Source organism: Budorcas taxicolor, chromosome 23, assembly GCF_023091745.1.
Source record: "Budorcas taxicolor isolate Tak-1 chromosome 23, Takin1.1, whole genome shotgun sequence".
NCBI lineage: Eukaryota > Metazoa > Chordata > Mammalia > Artiodactyla > Bovidae > Budorcas > Budorcas taxicolor.
This window is the reverse complement of record NC_068932.1, coordinates 39,279,435-39,296,404: the sequence shown is the minus strand read 5'-3', so window position 1 is coordinate 39,296,404 and position 16,970 is coordinate 39,279,435. Positions and strand designations below refer to the sequence as shown.

General features: G+C 38.7%; 1 protein-coding gene across 2 annotated transcripts in view; it reads left to right on the top strand.

The window, feature by feature from the left end:
- The window catches only part of MCMBP (minichromosome maintenance complex binding protein), a 37,486-nt gene extending 20,575 nt beyond the window's left edge, over positions 1-16,911 (top strand). The window contains exons 6-16 of one of the 2 annotated variants that reach the window (XM_052660766.1): positions 368-512; positions 3,108-3,259; positions 4,651-4,751; positions 5,788-5,960; positions 6,307-6,430; positions 7,622-7,739; positions 9,324-9,489; positions 10,420-10,553; positions 11,460-11,624; positions 14,331-14,419; positions 15,041-16,911. In XM_052660766.1, coding sequence (XP_052516726.1) covers positions 368-512; positions 3,108-3,259; positions 4,651-4,751; positions 5,788-5,960; positions 6,307-6,430; positions 7,622-7,739; positions 9,324-9,489; positions 10,420-10,553; positions 11,460-11,624; positions 14,331-14,419; positions 15,041-15,167 — 1,494 coding nt within the window. In that variant the 3' untranslated portion in view covers positions 15,168-16,911. Of the gene's footprint in view, positions 1-367; positions 513-3,107; positions 3,260-4,650; positions 4,752-5,787; positions 5,967-6,306; positions 6,431-7,621; positions 7,740-9,323; positions 9,490-10,419; positions 10,554-11,459; positions 11,625-14,330; positions 14,420-15,040 lie in introns of both variants that reach the window. The other variant, XM_052660765.1, reaches the window with a different exon arrangement.
- Positions 16,912-16,970: the final 59 nt, after the last annotated feature.

The following is a 16,970-nucleotide window of genomic DNA, read 5'->3' as shown; positions in this document are numbered from 1 at the left end:
TAGCTGGAAAAAATAATTTTTTAATTCTTGTTTCTTTTTTTTTAATATATTGAGGTGTAGTTGGTTTACAATAGTGTATTAACTTCAGGTACAACATAATGATTCAAAAATTTTGGTAAATTTTACTTCGTTCATATTTATTATAAAATATTGCCTATATTTGTGGTGCTATGCAGTATATCCTTGTAGCTTATTTTTTTGTATGCATCAGTCTTCTTTTAAAAAAGTATTTTTATTTTAACCAAGCTACCAAAGTAGTAAGTAGTAAGCTACCAAAATAGAAGTAGTCTTTTATTAGTCATAGAGGTAGCATAATTTTAGGATATTCCCCATTTCATGGAAATCTTTCTTTAACCCTTCATTTAACGCCTATGTTAATGCCAACCAAGCTCGAGTCAGCCCTTCAACGTCTTACACCCCCAGCCGTCACAAGAGAAGCTATGAAGATGACGAAGATATGGATCTGCAGCCCAATAAACAGAAAGACCAGCACATGACTGCCAGACAAGCAGGTAGCGTGTGCCATCCCGCTTTCTGGAGACTTCTGCTCTCCTGCCATGGATTCATATTTAGAATTCATAGCTCTATTGTGTAGCTGTAGATTTAGGAGCTGGCAGTGATTTGACAACTTTGCTTTCAGGTTTAGCAGAGTTACAGACAGTTCTGAGAGTTTTGACAGCTGCGCTCTGGTCAGTCAGTCTGTGCTCCGTAACTGAGCAGTTAGGCTCACCTGGAAGAGGCTCAGTCTGTGCTCCGTAACTGAGCGGTTAGGCTCACCTGGAAGAGGCTGCTCTGCTGTCACGTGTTCAGGGTCTCAAGTTGGGAAGCTAGAAAAGGGCTTTTGTGTTTCTTCCTATTTATTTTTTATCTCCGCCTTTAAGTGATACAAAAGCATAGTAGTCTACCCTAAAAATGACTTACTTGTATCTGGAAACATCCTTTCTTAATTTCTTTTTGCTCTAATTTAGTAAGACTGAGCACATTGGAGGAAAAATGTGAAGTTTTGGTATGCTGGATTACTTATTCCTAAACTTTAAGGCAAATAACCCTTAGAATAGTCACAGTTCTGTTTGTTCTATTTAAGTAGGTTTGTAGTAGTTTATGTATTAAAATATTAATTAAAATGCGAGTAATTCTTTATACAAGGAAACCAAAAATTGAAATTTTCTAAGAGAATTTCAAAATTGGTATATATCGTTACTGATTTGCCAATCACAGTTTTTATGAGCAGTGAATTCCTTCATATGCCAGGTAGATAAGTTTGTCTTTATTTCTCCTTTTATGTCCTGTCACTTCTTAAAGGCAGAGGAAGTAAAACAAATGAGTTAATTTAATCTGAAGAGTGGGTTGAGAGAGCAAATATAGCAATCAGTGGTAGACAGAGATTTACTACTGAGTTTCATTTAACCATATATTATTCTACTGTATAAGTTCATATTACCGTATGTCTTTAAGCTAAGGCATATTTTAATATTTTTAAAATTGAAATGTTTTACACCAAATATATGTGAATATAATAATATTCTTTCTTTTTCTCTACTCACTCCCAGATGTTTATTAAAATTAATAGTGCATCATAACAATAACCTGAATACATATTAGAATCCAGGGCATATGGTAATTCTCTTCCTTAACATTTAAGCTGTCGATGCTTCTATTTCTTACCCATTTTGTTTGAATGTCATACTTCAGGGCTTTGGAATACATTTGAGTGCATTAGTTATGTAAAGTTTTACCTTGTTTGTGTCTTCCCTTGTGTTTCAAACAGTAAAGAATCTGCCTGCAATATGGGAAACCTGGGTTCAATACCTGGGTTGGGAAGATCCCCTGGAGAAGGGAATGGCAACCCACTCCAGTATTATTGCCAGGAGAATTCCACGGACAGAGGAGGAGCCTTGAGGGCTACAGTTCATGGTGTCACAAAGAGTTGGACACAACTGAGAGACTACCATTTAACCTTGTTTGTTGGTTTCTAGGCAATCTATCAGACTGTGTTGTGTATATATATGTATACATTAAGCTGTTTCGGAGATAAGTATAGATTCACATGCACTTACAAAAGAAAATAGTGCAGAGAGATCCCCATATATCCTTGATGCAGTTTCAAGTGGGTCAACATCTTATATAATTATAACATCTTGTATAATTATAGTAGAATATCATAACCAGGAAATGGATATTGATATGGTCCATAGACGTTATTCAGAATTCACATTTTTACATGCGCTTTTTTTTGTGCAGTTTCATCACATATGTAGATTCATGTGACCACTACCACAGTCAGAATACAGAACAATTCATTACCTGGCTCTCTTATGTTGCCCTTTTATAATCACATCTGCTTTTCTGCCTCCCTACTGGCAATGATTAATTTGTTCTTCATCCCTTTAATTTTGTCATTTATGAATGTTATATAAATGGAATCATACAGTGTATAGACTTTATAGATTAGCTTTTTTCGTTCAGCATAATTTCCTTGAGGTCTGTCCAAATTGTTGTTTTTATCAGTAGCTTATTCTTTTTATTGCTGAGCAGTATAGTGTGGTGTGGCAAGCTATATTTTAATTCTAACTAGTTACCAGTCCTAAATTGTAACAACTTTAGGGGTACAGGCTATCTTTAAATGATCTTTGAAGGCCCAACAATTAGTCTGACTCCTGGTACAGAGTGGAAGTTAATAGTTGTTTAGTAAATAAGTTTATTGCTATGTGGTTTTATTCTGCTTAGTAAGTAGAAAGAAATATATTCTACCAAAGTGTTTTTGTTGTCTGTAGACCCATATACTCACTGGAGGGTCAAAGACGTTAAATAACCCTATTATATATTGACTTTTAAAGTCACATCTAGGAGATTTGATGGGGGAGGGCAGGAGTCTGCTGCCGTTTTATTGCAGGGGAAGGTGACCACACTTCCAGATCTTCTTGGTTACCTTTACAGGTCAAAAGGACTTCTAATGTGTGTTACTTCCTTTAAAATGGGAACAACTTGAAGTTTGCAAGCTCAGAAATATATCATTTCAGTCAAACTCAAAAGGCTGTTTAGGAATGTTCTTTATCTCCAGGAAGCCTTTGAAATGACGATGTGTAATGCTGTCCCTTTGAATTTAGGGAATGTTGGTGGTCTTCAGTGGAGTGGCGAGCCAAAACGTTTAGAAACGGAAGCTTCTTCTGGACAGCAGCTGAGCTCCCTAAACTTCTCTTCTCCTTTTGATCTGAATTTTCCATTGCCAGGAGAGAAGGGTCCTGCATGCCTCGTGAAGGTAAGAACGTCTTTGACGGCTCTGATGCTGACAAAGGTGTGCTAAGTGTCTCAGAAATTAAAACAGAAAAGTCTTAGCATTTGTGTTAGCGAGTTTTCTCTTGCTGCTGTAACAAATTGCCACAAATTTAGGGGGCTTAAAATAACAAAATTTATCATCTTAGAGGCTTTACGCCAGAAGTCCAGTGTAAATCTCACTGGGGATAAAATGCAAGTGGCTGCAAGACTGGTTCCTCTCTGAAGACTCCAGGGGGCAACCTCTCTTAGCCTTTTCCAGCTTCTAGAGGCTTGTGACCTCTTCCTGCATCTTCCAGCGCAGCAGTAATACAGCCAGCTCTCTGACCATTTTTTCATAGTCTCGTCTCCCTCTGGCTGTAGGTAGGAAGGATTCTCTAATTTTAAGGACATGAGTAATTAGATCGAGCCCACTCATGCAGTCCAGAGTAATCTCCCCATCTTAAGGTCCTTTAATTTATATAAATCCCTTTTACATGTAACACGTTGAAGGATTCCAGTGAGATGTGGGTATGTGTATGGTGGGGAAGGGGTATTACTTTATCTACTACAGCATTGTCTTTATTTTTAAAAAATGAATATTTCCAATAGAGGTGAAACAGCATTTAAATTAATATCTATATTCTTCCTGTATCATTTCTAAGTTACTAATTTCTGCTTTATTTTCACCATTCTTTCTTTTCTTATCAATTAGATTTAAAATAAGGTAGAAGAAAATCTGTTAACAGTTCGTTCGCCTGTCTTGCTCATTCTGGTTTTTTAATCGTGAACAGTGAACAAGTGATACAAGTTTCAGAAACGATCAGTGAGAATTTCCATTCTTAGTTGTTACGGCTTTTAAGTTAAATGGCACCTCAGCTGTGCAGCACAGGAACCAGAATTAGCCCATTTTTCCTTCTGTGCTTCTTTTAGCTCTCACCAGTAAGAGGCTGTGACAGTTCCTAACGTCCATCTTGATAGACGGCTTTGAAGGTTTGGCTCTTTATTGTGAGAAGCCTCAAGGCCATTTGAAGTCTGTGTCAGTCCTCTTAATACTGCATAGCTTGTGAACTCCAAAGTTAGTAATACTCAGTTTTCCCCATCTCAGTGTAGTTAATAGATTTTGAGATAATTCATGTTTCTAGTTTTAGTTCATCCTTCGGGAAAAGCTTTTCTCTGAAGCAGTGGGAAAACAGACATTGGTCAGGAGTCCCGTGTTTTAGTTGTTACTTGCTAACCAGCAAAATGGCTTCAGGTAAGAGCCTTACCTGCCTTGGTCTCCATTTATCAAATAAGGGAGATGCTGTGAGGTTCATTTTCTGATTATTATTACTTCAAGGCTAATATCTTATGCACTTTTTGACGTCATTGAGCCCTAACTGTGTGGCCTCTCGTTAGGTCTATGAAGACTGGGATTGTTTTAAAGTAAACGATGTTCTTGAGTTATATGGCATACTCTCCGTGGATCCTGCGCTAAGTATACTGAATAATGATGAAAGGTGAGTCTCTTTTGAAATAATTTCAAACTTTGAGAAAAGTTGGAGGATGGTTATATAAAGAACTCCCTTTTCCCTTCATTCAGATTTACAGGTTGTTAACACTTAGGCTCCATCTGTTTTGTCATTTGTTTCTGCTTATTTTTATATACATACATTTTTATACATACGTAGTTTTTGGAAACACTTGAGAGTAAGTTGTGTATGTCATATCCTAAATCCTTGCTGTGTCTGTATTTCATATATAATCAGAGTGTAGCTACAAAGTTTGGAAATTTGCCTTGAATACACAGTGCACTAGCCATCGGCCACACTAACTATAAATTTCACCGAGTGTCTCAGTGCTGTTCTTTCTGAGTCTTCCTCTTGGTCCAGGATCCACAGGATCACTCGTTGCGTTAACCTGGAGCAGTCTCCAGCTCTTAGTTGTCCTTCAAGGCCTTGATACTTTTCTTTTTTTTTTTCTTGTCCTTCAATGTATTGACACTTTTCTTGACACTATGAGAAAATTCACTTATCATAGTACGGGGGCACCAAGGTTGAGACAGCAGCATTTAGCGAGGGCCCATTTCCTGGCTTGCAGATGGCTGTCTCCTTGCTGTGTCCTCACATGGCAGAGCAGACTCGCGACCCTGAAGGGTACAGGCCAGCTACTCTGTAGGACGTCTGTCCGTTTGGGTTTATCTGATGTCTCCTTGTGATTAGATTCCAGCTATGCATTTTGGGCAGAAAACTACAAAGTGATATGTTCCTCTCAGTGCATCACGTCTGGAGGTACAGTGTCCACTTACTGGTGAAGTTCTTTTTGATCACTTTGTTACATTTGGTGCACACGTGTACATACATATGCCTTTATCATATGACGTGTGTAGGTAGCCTGAAATCTGTCATGTAACAGTTTACGAAGAGGAGGAGCATTTTTCTGTTCTCAGGAGAAGTCAGGTGGAACTGTCCTCGGCTTGAGTTCCCATGTCATTTTCAGAGACGGATGTTACTTTTATGTGTGTACAGCGGCTGAAGCTCTGTCGTCTCTCGGCAGGGACGCCTCTTCGCTGCTGGACCCGATGGAGTGCACGGACACGGCTGAGGAACAGAGGGTGCACAGTCCTCCTGCCTCCTTAGTGCCAAGAATCCACGTGGTCCTAGCCCAGAAGCTGCAGCACATCAACCCCTTACTGCCTGCTTGCCTCAACAAAGAGGAGAGCAAGACCTGTAAGTGTAAGTGTGATGCCTCGTGGCGCAGAGCCTCACCCAGCACGCAGGAGCTGCGTTTTGTGGAGCTGTTGCTCAGGTGCTCAGTGGTCAGGAAAAGTTCCTCCAGCGGTCACCATCGCTTTGCCCACTTTCCTTTGTGTTAATTCTCTTCGTTAAAATGAGGCCCCTCCCAAAGGTATGCCGCTTGTCTTGTCTTGACAGTTGGCATCACTCACAGGCCAGTGCTTGACATCCCTGCCAGTTGTCTGCTGACGTGCACTGCTTTGTTGCATAGTTACTTTTTAGCCAGAGGCGCGCGAGGGCCTGGCGTGTCTGCTGAATCTGGTCGCCCTTCTCTCTGCAGTTGTTTCCGGTTTCATGTCCGAATTGTCTCCAGTCAGAGCAGAGCTGCTTGGCTTCCTCACTCATGCCCTTCTGGGAGACAGCTTGGCCGCTGAGTACCTTATATTACATCTCATCTCTACAGTGTAAGTGCTGTGTTCCTGGGAGTTGGGTGTTTTGTTGAGAGGGACAAAGAAGAGGAAGATTTCTGAGATAATTTGTTTTGTTATTAGGCTTCATCACCAGATGGTTATTTGTTCAGTGCAGCAGCTGTTAGACCTAATCTCAGATACTCCTTTTTTCAGCTTTTCTCAGGGTCACGTGTAGCATTTTGATTGTATCTCCTTAAATATAAGAGCTAAAACTAGGTATAGAACCTAGCTGATGAATAAAATAAGCTGTCTTGTCATTTTTGCAGTCTATAAGTCCCCTATTTATACATCCTGAGGCTCTGTGTCTACAGTCTGTGAGGCCACTGGGTGCACATCTCACTTGTGCATGGACGTGAGCCCCTCTTCCTCTCACCTCGCTAGAGCTCTTTGTTTTCCGATTTCAAAGTAATGTGCGTGCCTTCAGTAAGCTACGGCATAAAGAGGAAAGCAGAAACTGTAATCACACCACTTAGAGATGGTATCAGTTAACAGACCTTGGTAGCTGATGATATCAGCTTTTTTTGTTTCCATGTGTATACCTCCCTACTTGGGTCTCAGTTGTACTCTAAATAGATGATTAGCTTGCTTTTATCATTAATAAATATTAAACATTCTCCCATAGTAATTCTCCATGAGCCTTTTAATGGCTGTACAGTGTATTTCATTATAGACAGTTGTACTTTTCCCCTAAATGTTAGGCTTCCCTAGTTTTTCTCTGTTTAAATAACTCTGTAGTAAACATGTTTGTCCTAATAAATCTTTCCTCAGGTAGGATTTGAGACAGTAGTACATAATGGCTGAATGCATAGATGCTGGAACCAAATTGGCTGTGTTCAAGTCCAGCTCTACCACTTCATGGCTGTATGAATGTCGGCATATTATTTAAAATGCCTCAGATTTCTCATCTGTAAAATGAAAATAATATTACCTACCTCAGAGTGCTTGGGAATTAAATGATAAAGTACTCAGAACAGTACCTGGCACGTGGTAGAAGAACAATACCAGCACTAAGTATTGGCTGTTACTTTTGTTATTGTTTCTGTTTTTTAAAAAAGCTGATGAGAGTAATCTGCTTTATTTTTAATGACAGTATTAAGCTAATTTTTCTTTGTTTGCCTTTTGATGGAGATCAGGAAATCACCTGAGTGTCTTATTGGTTCATACCTTTTTTTTTTTTTTCCCTAGATACACAAGAAGAGATGTTCTTCCACTAGGAAAATTTACGGTTAACTTGAGTGGTTGTCCACGGAATAGTACCTTCACGGAACACTTATATCGAATTATTCAACATCTGGTTCCAGCAGTAAGATCAATATAAACACGTGTTATAAACCTAAGTATACTTTAAAAGTCCATCTAATGGTCTTTCATTCAACCCAAATATTTAACTTTGAGATTTTAATAGATCTCATTAAGGGGAAACAAAGCCTGCCCGGTTTCATAGTGTAAAATGTACTTACCTCTAAACATTTCACTTTTCCTTTGTTGCCTTAGCATGAATTTCTTTGAATAACAGTTAATACAACTGTAGTAATTCCTTTAACATTGTACTCTCTTTTGATGCCAGTTCGTTTGTACAATTTGGTATCCTTTGTATGCTTTAAGATTTTAAATGTCAATTAACTAAATTGTAGGAGCATAATTCTTTTTAGTTGAGGAAATAACTTTATCTCTGCTGCCCAAGTTTAATTCCTGTTTGAAAGTCAAGCTACCTTTATTTGCCAGAGCATCTAGAATGAAGTGTTTGTGTGGTGGTAAGATCTTAGGGGAATAGCTTCTGATTAGTTGTGTGCCTGGCAATGCTGATCACACCTTACTTTGGAAATTTAAAAGATTGAAGTAGATCATTCGTTTAACCAGTGTTTATTCAGTGTCTTCTAGGCCCTTAAGAGACATAGCAATAGACCAGATAGACCAGCATGCCTCACTCTCCGTGACTTACTTTACACTCTTAAAAATCATTGAGGACTCAAAGAGAAATTGTTTGTGTGGATTGTTTGTATCCTCAATTTACCATGTTAGAAATTAAAGACATACTAAGATAGTCATTGAAAACAAATCAATTATATACGAACATAAGTAAAACTGCGAAAATAGCTATTTTTTCCAAACAAAAAAAATATCAGTGATAAAAGTGGCGTTTTAAATTGTTGCCAGTCTCTGTAATGTCTGGATTAATAAACAGCTGGATTGGCTTATCTGTTTCTGCATTCAGTCTACCGTAACATGATGTTTGACTGAAGTATACGAAGGAAAGCTAGCCTCACACAGATGAAAACGTAGTTGGCGAAGGAAGGACTGTGTCAACAGCCTTTTCAGATAACTGTGGATGTTCTTTTTGGATGTTCTGATACTGAACGAGAAACTGTCCGTGTGGCATTTTCTTCAAAAAGAGTTGCGAGTGTGAAGTCTGAGATCTCATCTGAGATCTCATCAGTGAGCTTTTCATGCTCTGCTTTCATAAACCCGTTGGTCTCTTGCACACTGAATGGATCCTTTATCCGGGATTTTGACCTCATGGGACCCCATAAACGGGTCTTAGCAAGCTTCTGGTGATATCTTTTTTTTTTTAAGCCTCTGTGTATTTGAGATACATATACCAATATATATCTCAGTTGTCTATGATTTGTTTCTGGTTCACTAGTAAAATAAAAACTATTCTCCAGGAATACTGAACAGGACAGTTGAGAATAAACCAGCTCATAGAATCAGAGAAATTCTTACTTAGGATGTGGAAATTTTTGTTTCTGAGAGCTCCAGAAACCATGAGCCTACTCCCTTAAAAATTGATAAGATCTTTCTCTCCTTATACAAGGTAGTGTTTAACTCCAAATACGTATTTTCTTAAAAGAGTGAAACTTGCTAATTAGGAAATTCCTCTTTGCAGTCTTTTCGTCTACAGATGACTATAGAGAACATGAACCATTTGAAGTTCATTCCCCACAAAGACTATGCAGCCAATCGCTTGGTCAGCGGGCTCCTGCAGCTGCCCAGCAACACTTCGCTTGTAATTGACGAGACTCTCCTGGAGCAGGGGCAGCTGGACACACCAGGTGTGTGCACCGACGTTTCCCCACCGCTTCTAAGTCCCAGTGAGGCCAGGCTGGGTAATGGTTTTCTAAAAATATAACCGTGAACAAGGGCAGATTCACACTTCACAGATATTTAAGATAAAGGCTTGCTCTGTGAAGTTAGGTAAAGCTTATATGGTAAACAAATAAGTTGTGTACATCAGCTGTGTTTTATGATGGTCTGGAAACTGTACCACGATACAAGTAAGAGATTGGCTTTTTAAAGGTTGCAAGGCAGGAGGCTTTGCCTTTAGTCCTGTATTATCTGAAAAGAAAAGTTGTAGAAAAGACCTAATAAAACATTTTTTTACCAACCAGTGTGATTAAACTTTTTTCCCAAAGAATCAGAATATCTAGAAGATCAAGTGGCTTGAACTGAATGTGATGAAACATGTTATGAAATTATGAGAAAGCAGACTGCTCTACCTTGCTTGAATGAGAATGCAGAAGCCCCTTTGCTAGTAATCGGTTCAGGAGGTAAAGGTAGAAAGAGCAGGGTTAGACTGGGTAGAACTAAGGCAGAAATGATCAGAAAGTCATTAAAATTCAGTAACCTCATCTCTGTAAAAACAGTTTTGGTCCTGCCAGATTATTTTAGCCCTGTGGACACATCACATACAAAGCAATCTTACTTTTTTGGGAATTATTTTCTGTCTAATTGCACACCCGATGCTTGATAGTAAATTTTGGGTGGGTGGGTAGGGAATCTTGGCTCCAGAAATGTGTTTTATCTATCTGGACAAATATTGTCTGTGAACCCTCTTAGTTAGTGGTCATTTAGAAAATTGGACATTGCCTCTCATATTTTTTAAAGCAGTAGAAATCTCATGTCTTATTATCAATGTCAGCAAAACTAATTTGGTTAAGTAATTAAAATCAAGCGACTGAAAAATTATTTTCTTGCTTTTGTAGGTGTTCATAATGTGACTGCCCTGAGCAACCTAATAACTTGGCAGAAGGTGGATTATGACTTCAGCTACCACCAGATGGAATTTCCCTGCAACATTAATGTTTTTATTACTTCAGAGGGGAGATCGCTCCTGCCGGTACGAAGGGTCATTTTGAAGTGGAGGGCAGTTACTGGAAAGAGATCTGGACTTGTGCTTTGTTTCTTGGCACTGCTTATTTTTAATAAGTTAAACTTGTTTTAAAATTATGGCTGCTGATTATTAATGAGGAAATTGAATATTTTGGTTCTCTGGAATGAACACCTCGTATCTATAAAGAAAATCACAAGGCAAGGAAAGAAAGCTGTTGGCGGCAGAAACCCCCACACGTGGAGAGAGAAAGTAGAAGCTCTCTGTAAATTGCCTGATTAACATCCAGACCTTGGTTCTTGTTGCCTCTGTTCCACTGTCTTCTGTGAATCTTTTGTGAGAAATATTTGAGAGTTCCCTTTAGAATGTTTCTAATCAGCCTGGTTACTTCAGTGCTTCATGGAAGAGCACCTTTACTTCTGAGTGTTTTAATGATGAGAAATATACCCAGTTGCTTGAAAGACATCTAGTTGCTCTGTATAACATGCTCACCCGTGATGTATGAGGACTGCCTGTGAAAGGGAATGAGGTGGCCCAGTGGTGAGTTTCTGTAGTGAAAGTGTGATTTGCTTTATGTGGTGTCTAGAAATCCAGTTTAGTAAGATACAGAGTACATATTCCATGATGAAGGAAACATCTAAAACATTGTAATTAGCCAGTTTGTAGAGATGCACTCTCTTTCTATATGCTTACTGATACCACTGAGGAAACATAAGTAACCAAGAAAAGGCTAGCTTTGGTAATTATTGCTGGGTAGTTACAGTTCACATAAATTAATATTAAAAAGTGACCTCCCCCTAATAATAAGTCATATTTCCTATTTCCCTCAGGGGTCTGATAGAGCTGAAGCATCCCCTAAAAATTTTGGTTTAATTTAGGAACTTGGAAAATACTGTGCACTGTTCCTCTTTTTAGGCAGACTGCCAGATCCACCTACAGCCACAGCTAATGCCACCAAACATGGAGGAGTACATGAACAGCCTGCTCTCAGCCGTGCTGCCCTCTGTGCTGAATAAATTCCGCATCTATCTCACCCTTTTGAGGTTCCTGGATTATAGCATCTCTGATGAAATAACCAAGGTGTGTTTCGCTTAAACCAAAGGATTTCTTGTGTTGAATTGGAATAATCCATTTACATTCGCTGTAATTACCGATGAGGTAATTTTGCTATTTGTTTTCTGTGTTATATAATGTCTTTTGTTCCTCTGCTAATGTCTTTTGTTTGAAATAGATATTACTAACGTACAACTTTAATTTTTTCTTCTATGACACAGTTTTTTTTTCGTTAGTAGTTGCCTTGGGAGCTATATTAACATCTTAATTATAATCTGGAATTAATTTTAGGATTAATGCTGGTTTACTTATAATAGTATGCAAAAGCTTTGCTCCTTCGTAATTCCATTTTTTCCTTTGTGCTTTATTATCATTCAGATTACATCTTTATATTGTATGTCTGTCAACACATTTATGATTATTGCTTTATGTAGTTGTCTTTAAAGACATTTATACTACCTTTTGTATTTACCCGTGTGGATACCCTTAGCAGTGATCTTCACAGGGATCCAAGTTACTTTCACTTCAGCCTGGAGAACTTTCTTATTTCTCAGGGTTATTCTGTAAGGGAGATCTGCTTGTGACAAATTCTGAGTTTTTGCTTATCTGGGAATGTCTTAATTTCGCCTTAATTTTTGAAAGTCGACCAGTTTTGCTTGGTGTGGAATTCTTAGTTCTTGGGTTTGTTCTTTCAGCACTGTGAGGAAGTCCTCCAGCTGCCTTTTGGACTTTGTGATAAGAAGTGAGTTTCCAGTGAGAGGATTCTTTGTACATTAGTGAGTCATTTTTCTCTTGTCCTTTCAGGATTCTCTCTGGCTCTTGACAGTTGAGCTGTGATGTGTCTAGATGCGGATCTCTGAGTTTATCCTTCTTGCAGTTTATTGAGTTTCTTGGATAAGCAGATTAATGCACACTTTGGGGAAGTTTTCAAGACATTTGGTACATTTTTGACCATTATTTAAGTTTCTTCCTACCCTTCTCCCTCCTCCCTGGCATTCCCAGGTGTGTATGTGGTACACTTGATGGGTCCCACAGGTCTTTGAGGCTCTGTTCAGATAATCTTGGTCATCCTGTCCACAGATTTTCTGAATCCTCTGCCAGTTAAATTCTGCTGTTAAGCCTTTCAAGTGAATTTTTAATTTAAGGTGTATTTTCAACTTCAGAATATGTTTTAAGTAATTTCTCTTTATTGATATTTTCTATTTGATACCATTCTCTTGCTTTCAGTTCTTCATTCCTGTTTCCCTTCAGTTCTCTGAATATATTTAAAACAGCTGATTTCAGGTCTTTGTATAGTAACTCCAATGTTTAGGTTTCCTCAAGGACTTCTTATTTCCCATGAAGCGGGCCAGGCATTCTTGTTTCTTTGTAGGTCTTCCAGTTTTTGTGTTGGAAGCCTGGTGCTTTAAATAATATAACCTGGCACCTCTGCTCTGGCAGATTCTCCCCTGCCCTAGGGTTTGTTGTTCTTGTTGCTGTTTGTTGTTTAGTGACTTTTCTGAATTGATTTCTTAAAGTCTGTATTCTTAGTTGTGTGTGGGCACAGAAGTCTCCCTCAGTTAGTTCAGTGGTCAGTGATTGGAGAGAAATTTAATTTCCTTAGATGCTTGCAAGTAGTCTCCCACTATAAGCCAAGGGACTCTGTGTCCATGGTGGGGCAAATCTTCGGCACTCAGCCATGCAGTTTACAAGTCTGCCCTAGCCTTTGCCTTCTGCTTGCACAGAGCCTCAAGGTTGTTGAGGAGTGAGAGCTTATGGCCTGCCTGCTCAGGCTCAGATCTCCTGAGCACGTGCACAGCCCTGCGCATGTGTGTGGCCTTGTAAATTCCTGGTGAATATATGGACATTTCATCCCTAGGATTTTCTTTTTAATGGTTTAGGTTAGCCTGCTGTTTGCCCCATCTACTTATCCACGGTCTGGGGCAGCTGAGGGTCGATAAGATAATTGCTTCTGATTGTTTCTGATAAACACTCAGTGGGGAGTAGGGTCAGGGGAGACAAGCTGTTCACACTGAACAAGCTCCCAGTCAGGTAAAATAAAGATAGCAAGACAGTAAAGCAGTTATTCTTCAATTAAAAAAAAAAGACAGTCTTGCGAATGTGTTGTTCTGAGGAACCATCAGGCAGTCAGGTAATGACAGTTCTTGGGGAATGGTGCTTTGACAGAGCTCCAGTCCCACCAGCCTCTCCAGTGGTTGCCAGACTATTTTCACGGCTGCTTGGAGATGGGGAAGGGAATAGGCCAAATTTAAATACCTCAAAGCACAATGTTCTTTTGTCTTTCTTGGAGAAAATGCTCCCCGATTTGTTTCAGGGGTCTGGTTAATTTCCAGTATTAAAGGAGCTGATTGTGATAATTTTTGCCAGTGTTCTTGTTCTTCTTTAATGGTGGGGGAGTTTTCAGAGGTCCTGAGTTGGCCAATTTTGCTGACATTTCTCTTCCCTATATTTAAAGGCATCATGTTTTGCTATGAGAATTGCTGGTTTGTATCTGTTGAGTTTTGTTATTTTGTTTCCAGTACTCTCCTCAGTGGTATAATTTAGGTGTAAAGTTTGGTTTTGGACCTTTTACCCATACTGTCTCATTTGTCCAAGGTGCAGGGCTGACCTCATTTTCACATTGGGCAAGGACCGTCTTACTTTAGCTTGGTAAAGAATCCTTTTCCTTACAAAATGCAAATATAATTTCCTCATAAGGAATAACTTCAAAGTTCATTTACTGTTTTGATAAAGGCAGTTGAAGATGACTTTGTGGAGATGCGCAAGAATGATCCTCAGAGCATCACTGCCGACGATCTCCACCAGTTACTCATCGTAGCTCGGTGAGTCAGTCCCTGTCCACCGTTGCTTGTTCAGCGACCTGTGGCTAACTCTCCTTATTTAGGATAACTGAGGCAGACTTACAAAAATGGAAATGAACTGTTCCCTTCTAAAAACCCCCTGGTGAAATGGCTCACGGAGGGGGAATTACATTTGGCCAGAGATCACTTCAGTGGACAAGGCATGCTCCTTGTTCTCCTCTCAAAGGGAAGAAAGTGAAAATATTAGTCACGCAGTTGTGTCCGACTCTTTGCAACCCTGTGGACTGTAGCCCGCCAGGCTCCTCTATCCATGGAATTCTCCAGTCAAGAATACTGGAGTGGGTAGCCACTCACTTCTCCAGAGGATCTTCCTGACCCCCGGATCGAACCCCAGTCTCCTGCACTGCAGGCAGATTCTTTACCATCTAGGCCACCAAGGAAGCCCCACTCAAAGAGGGAATCACCCTCCAAGTCTGACTCTGAAAGGATTCCTCTGTAGAAGTCTTAATTTGGCTGTTGAGCTGGGTAGCTGCCAGATGGTCTTGTCTCCCACAACATTTTTTTAAAAACTTCTAAACCAATTTTTTTTTAAAGGCCTTTTTCTAGGTCTAGAGTCTAATTTGTTTCTGTATTTCAAACCAGGTTTCTATCTCTCAGTGCCGGTCAGACAACGCTGTCAAGAGAACGATGGCTAAGAGCCAAGCAGCTGGAGTCTTTAAGAAGAGCCAGGCTTCAACAGCAGAAATGTGTCAATGGAAATGAACTTTAAAGGTCTGATATCTATAAAGAGTAATGGGCAAATTCTAGCCACATTATTGTAAAATTCAAATATCATTTATATCAATTGTTTTGTAGATAATTTGTATCAAAGAAACTGATGACTTTTCCTGAAATCAAGCCTGGTAACATCTAAAGTTTATATAATATTCAGTAAGGGCTTTTACCTTACTGATTTTATGGAGCTTTTGAATTTTGTTTTATAATTATATAAATTAGTAACAATGTACAAAAATGTATTTGATATTAAAAATTTAATATTGATAATGTTGCTGATATACCATTTCCTTAGTTTCCTTAGCTTCAGCTAAGTCATAGGCCAGACTCTGTTGAAATAAGAAATGTGAGCATCATTTGAAGAAAACTGTTACAATTCCAAAGTCAAAGGAATTGTTCACTTCAGATTTTTGTCTCTCCAATGAACAGTGGGTCTGAATATGTATAGTGGTCCAAGTTTGGGGAATGGAGCATACTTGCCATTAATTCATATATGTAGTATCATTTCCCAGACATTGGACCACCTCTTTTTTCCATTTATTTAATAGTTGTTAACAACATGCAAAGCAAGTCTTTAAATGGCAGTGGTTCCCAGACTTTTGGGTTTCATGGACCAGTAATATTTCCACAAAAATTGTGGGGGATTGAGAGTTGCCAATTTATTTTGCCAAGTAATCTGAAAGAAGTCACTGTATTATCACCTTTTTTTTCCCCATAAAAGAACAGTCTCAGAACAAGAGAGAGTCCTTTAAATGGAATAAATGTAGCTTTTTTGGAAGGAAAAAAAAAACAACCCGCTATATTGTCCTTATTTTTCTCGTTTCACTCCAGTGCATTTGGGAACCACTGTTTATGGGACTCACTTAAAGGGAATGCTGCCTGCCCTGTGAAGTTGTTTTGCCCAAAGAGGAAGAGAATAAAATAATTTAACTTTTTAAAAAAATGCCTTCTTCAGAAAAAAATTGGTTTTTATTCTTTTCCTAATAAATGTCATTTAGTTGCTTTGATGATTACCTTGCATTTTGAACTTATGTTTATCCATTAGTTCCAGATGTATTAGATCAACTAACATTATCTGCTAGTCCAAGAATGCCCTGATAAAATTGTATGTAGGTAGGTTATCACCAAAGTACAGTTTTAACAAATTTTTAAAGGAACAAAAATATTATCCTTAGCTAGAAAGCAAATTGATACAGCATAGTAGTATAACTGTGGCATCGAGAATCTTTGGAAAGGTTAGAACATTACTTTTTTACACTACCACTGGTTACATATAAAAATTAGTTTCTTCAGTCAATAAGGTAGAAACGTTAGAGATCAGTTAAATGATTACTTAAATTTGGCATCCCCCTGGCCCCGAGGCCTAAACTAAGAAAACAGGGTCAGCCTTGAAAATGGAGCAATCTACTATGCCTCATGAACTGAAGTGGAAATTACTAGTTCTTTAACTTTTCCTAAACTCAAATCTATTTTTATAAACTAATGTAAATAATCTGTTTATACTTAGAATTCTAACTGGTTTTCATTTTTATAACTGGTAGACTAGACTTTCCTTTAACTTTTAGAAATAAAACAAAGGCTCAGCTGGATTTGTGAGAATAAACTTCAACAGAGTAGATTAGTTACTGTGTGTTTACTGTGCCAATGTGGATTGTAATTTACCAAAGAGAAGTACATAATTTGCCTGGTCTTACAGAAAAGTTTCCTTGAAAGGAAAACCCTCTTTCAAATAAATAAAACTTACCAAATTACTAGTACTTTGGGCTGTTTTTCATGAATTATGAGACTCACCCCACGT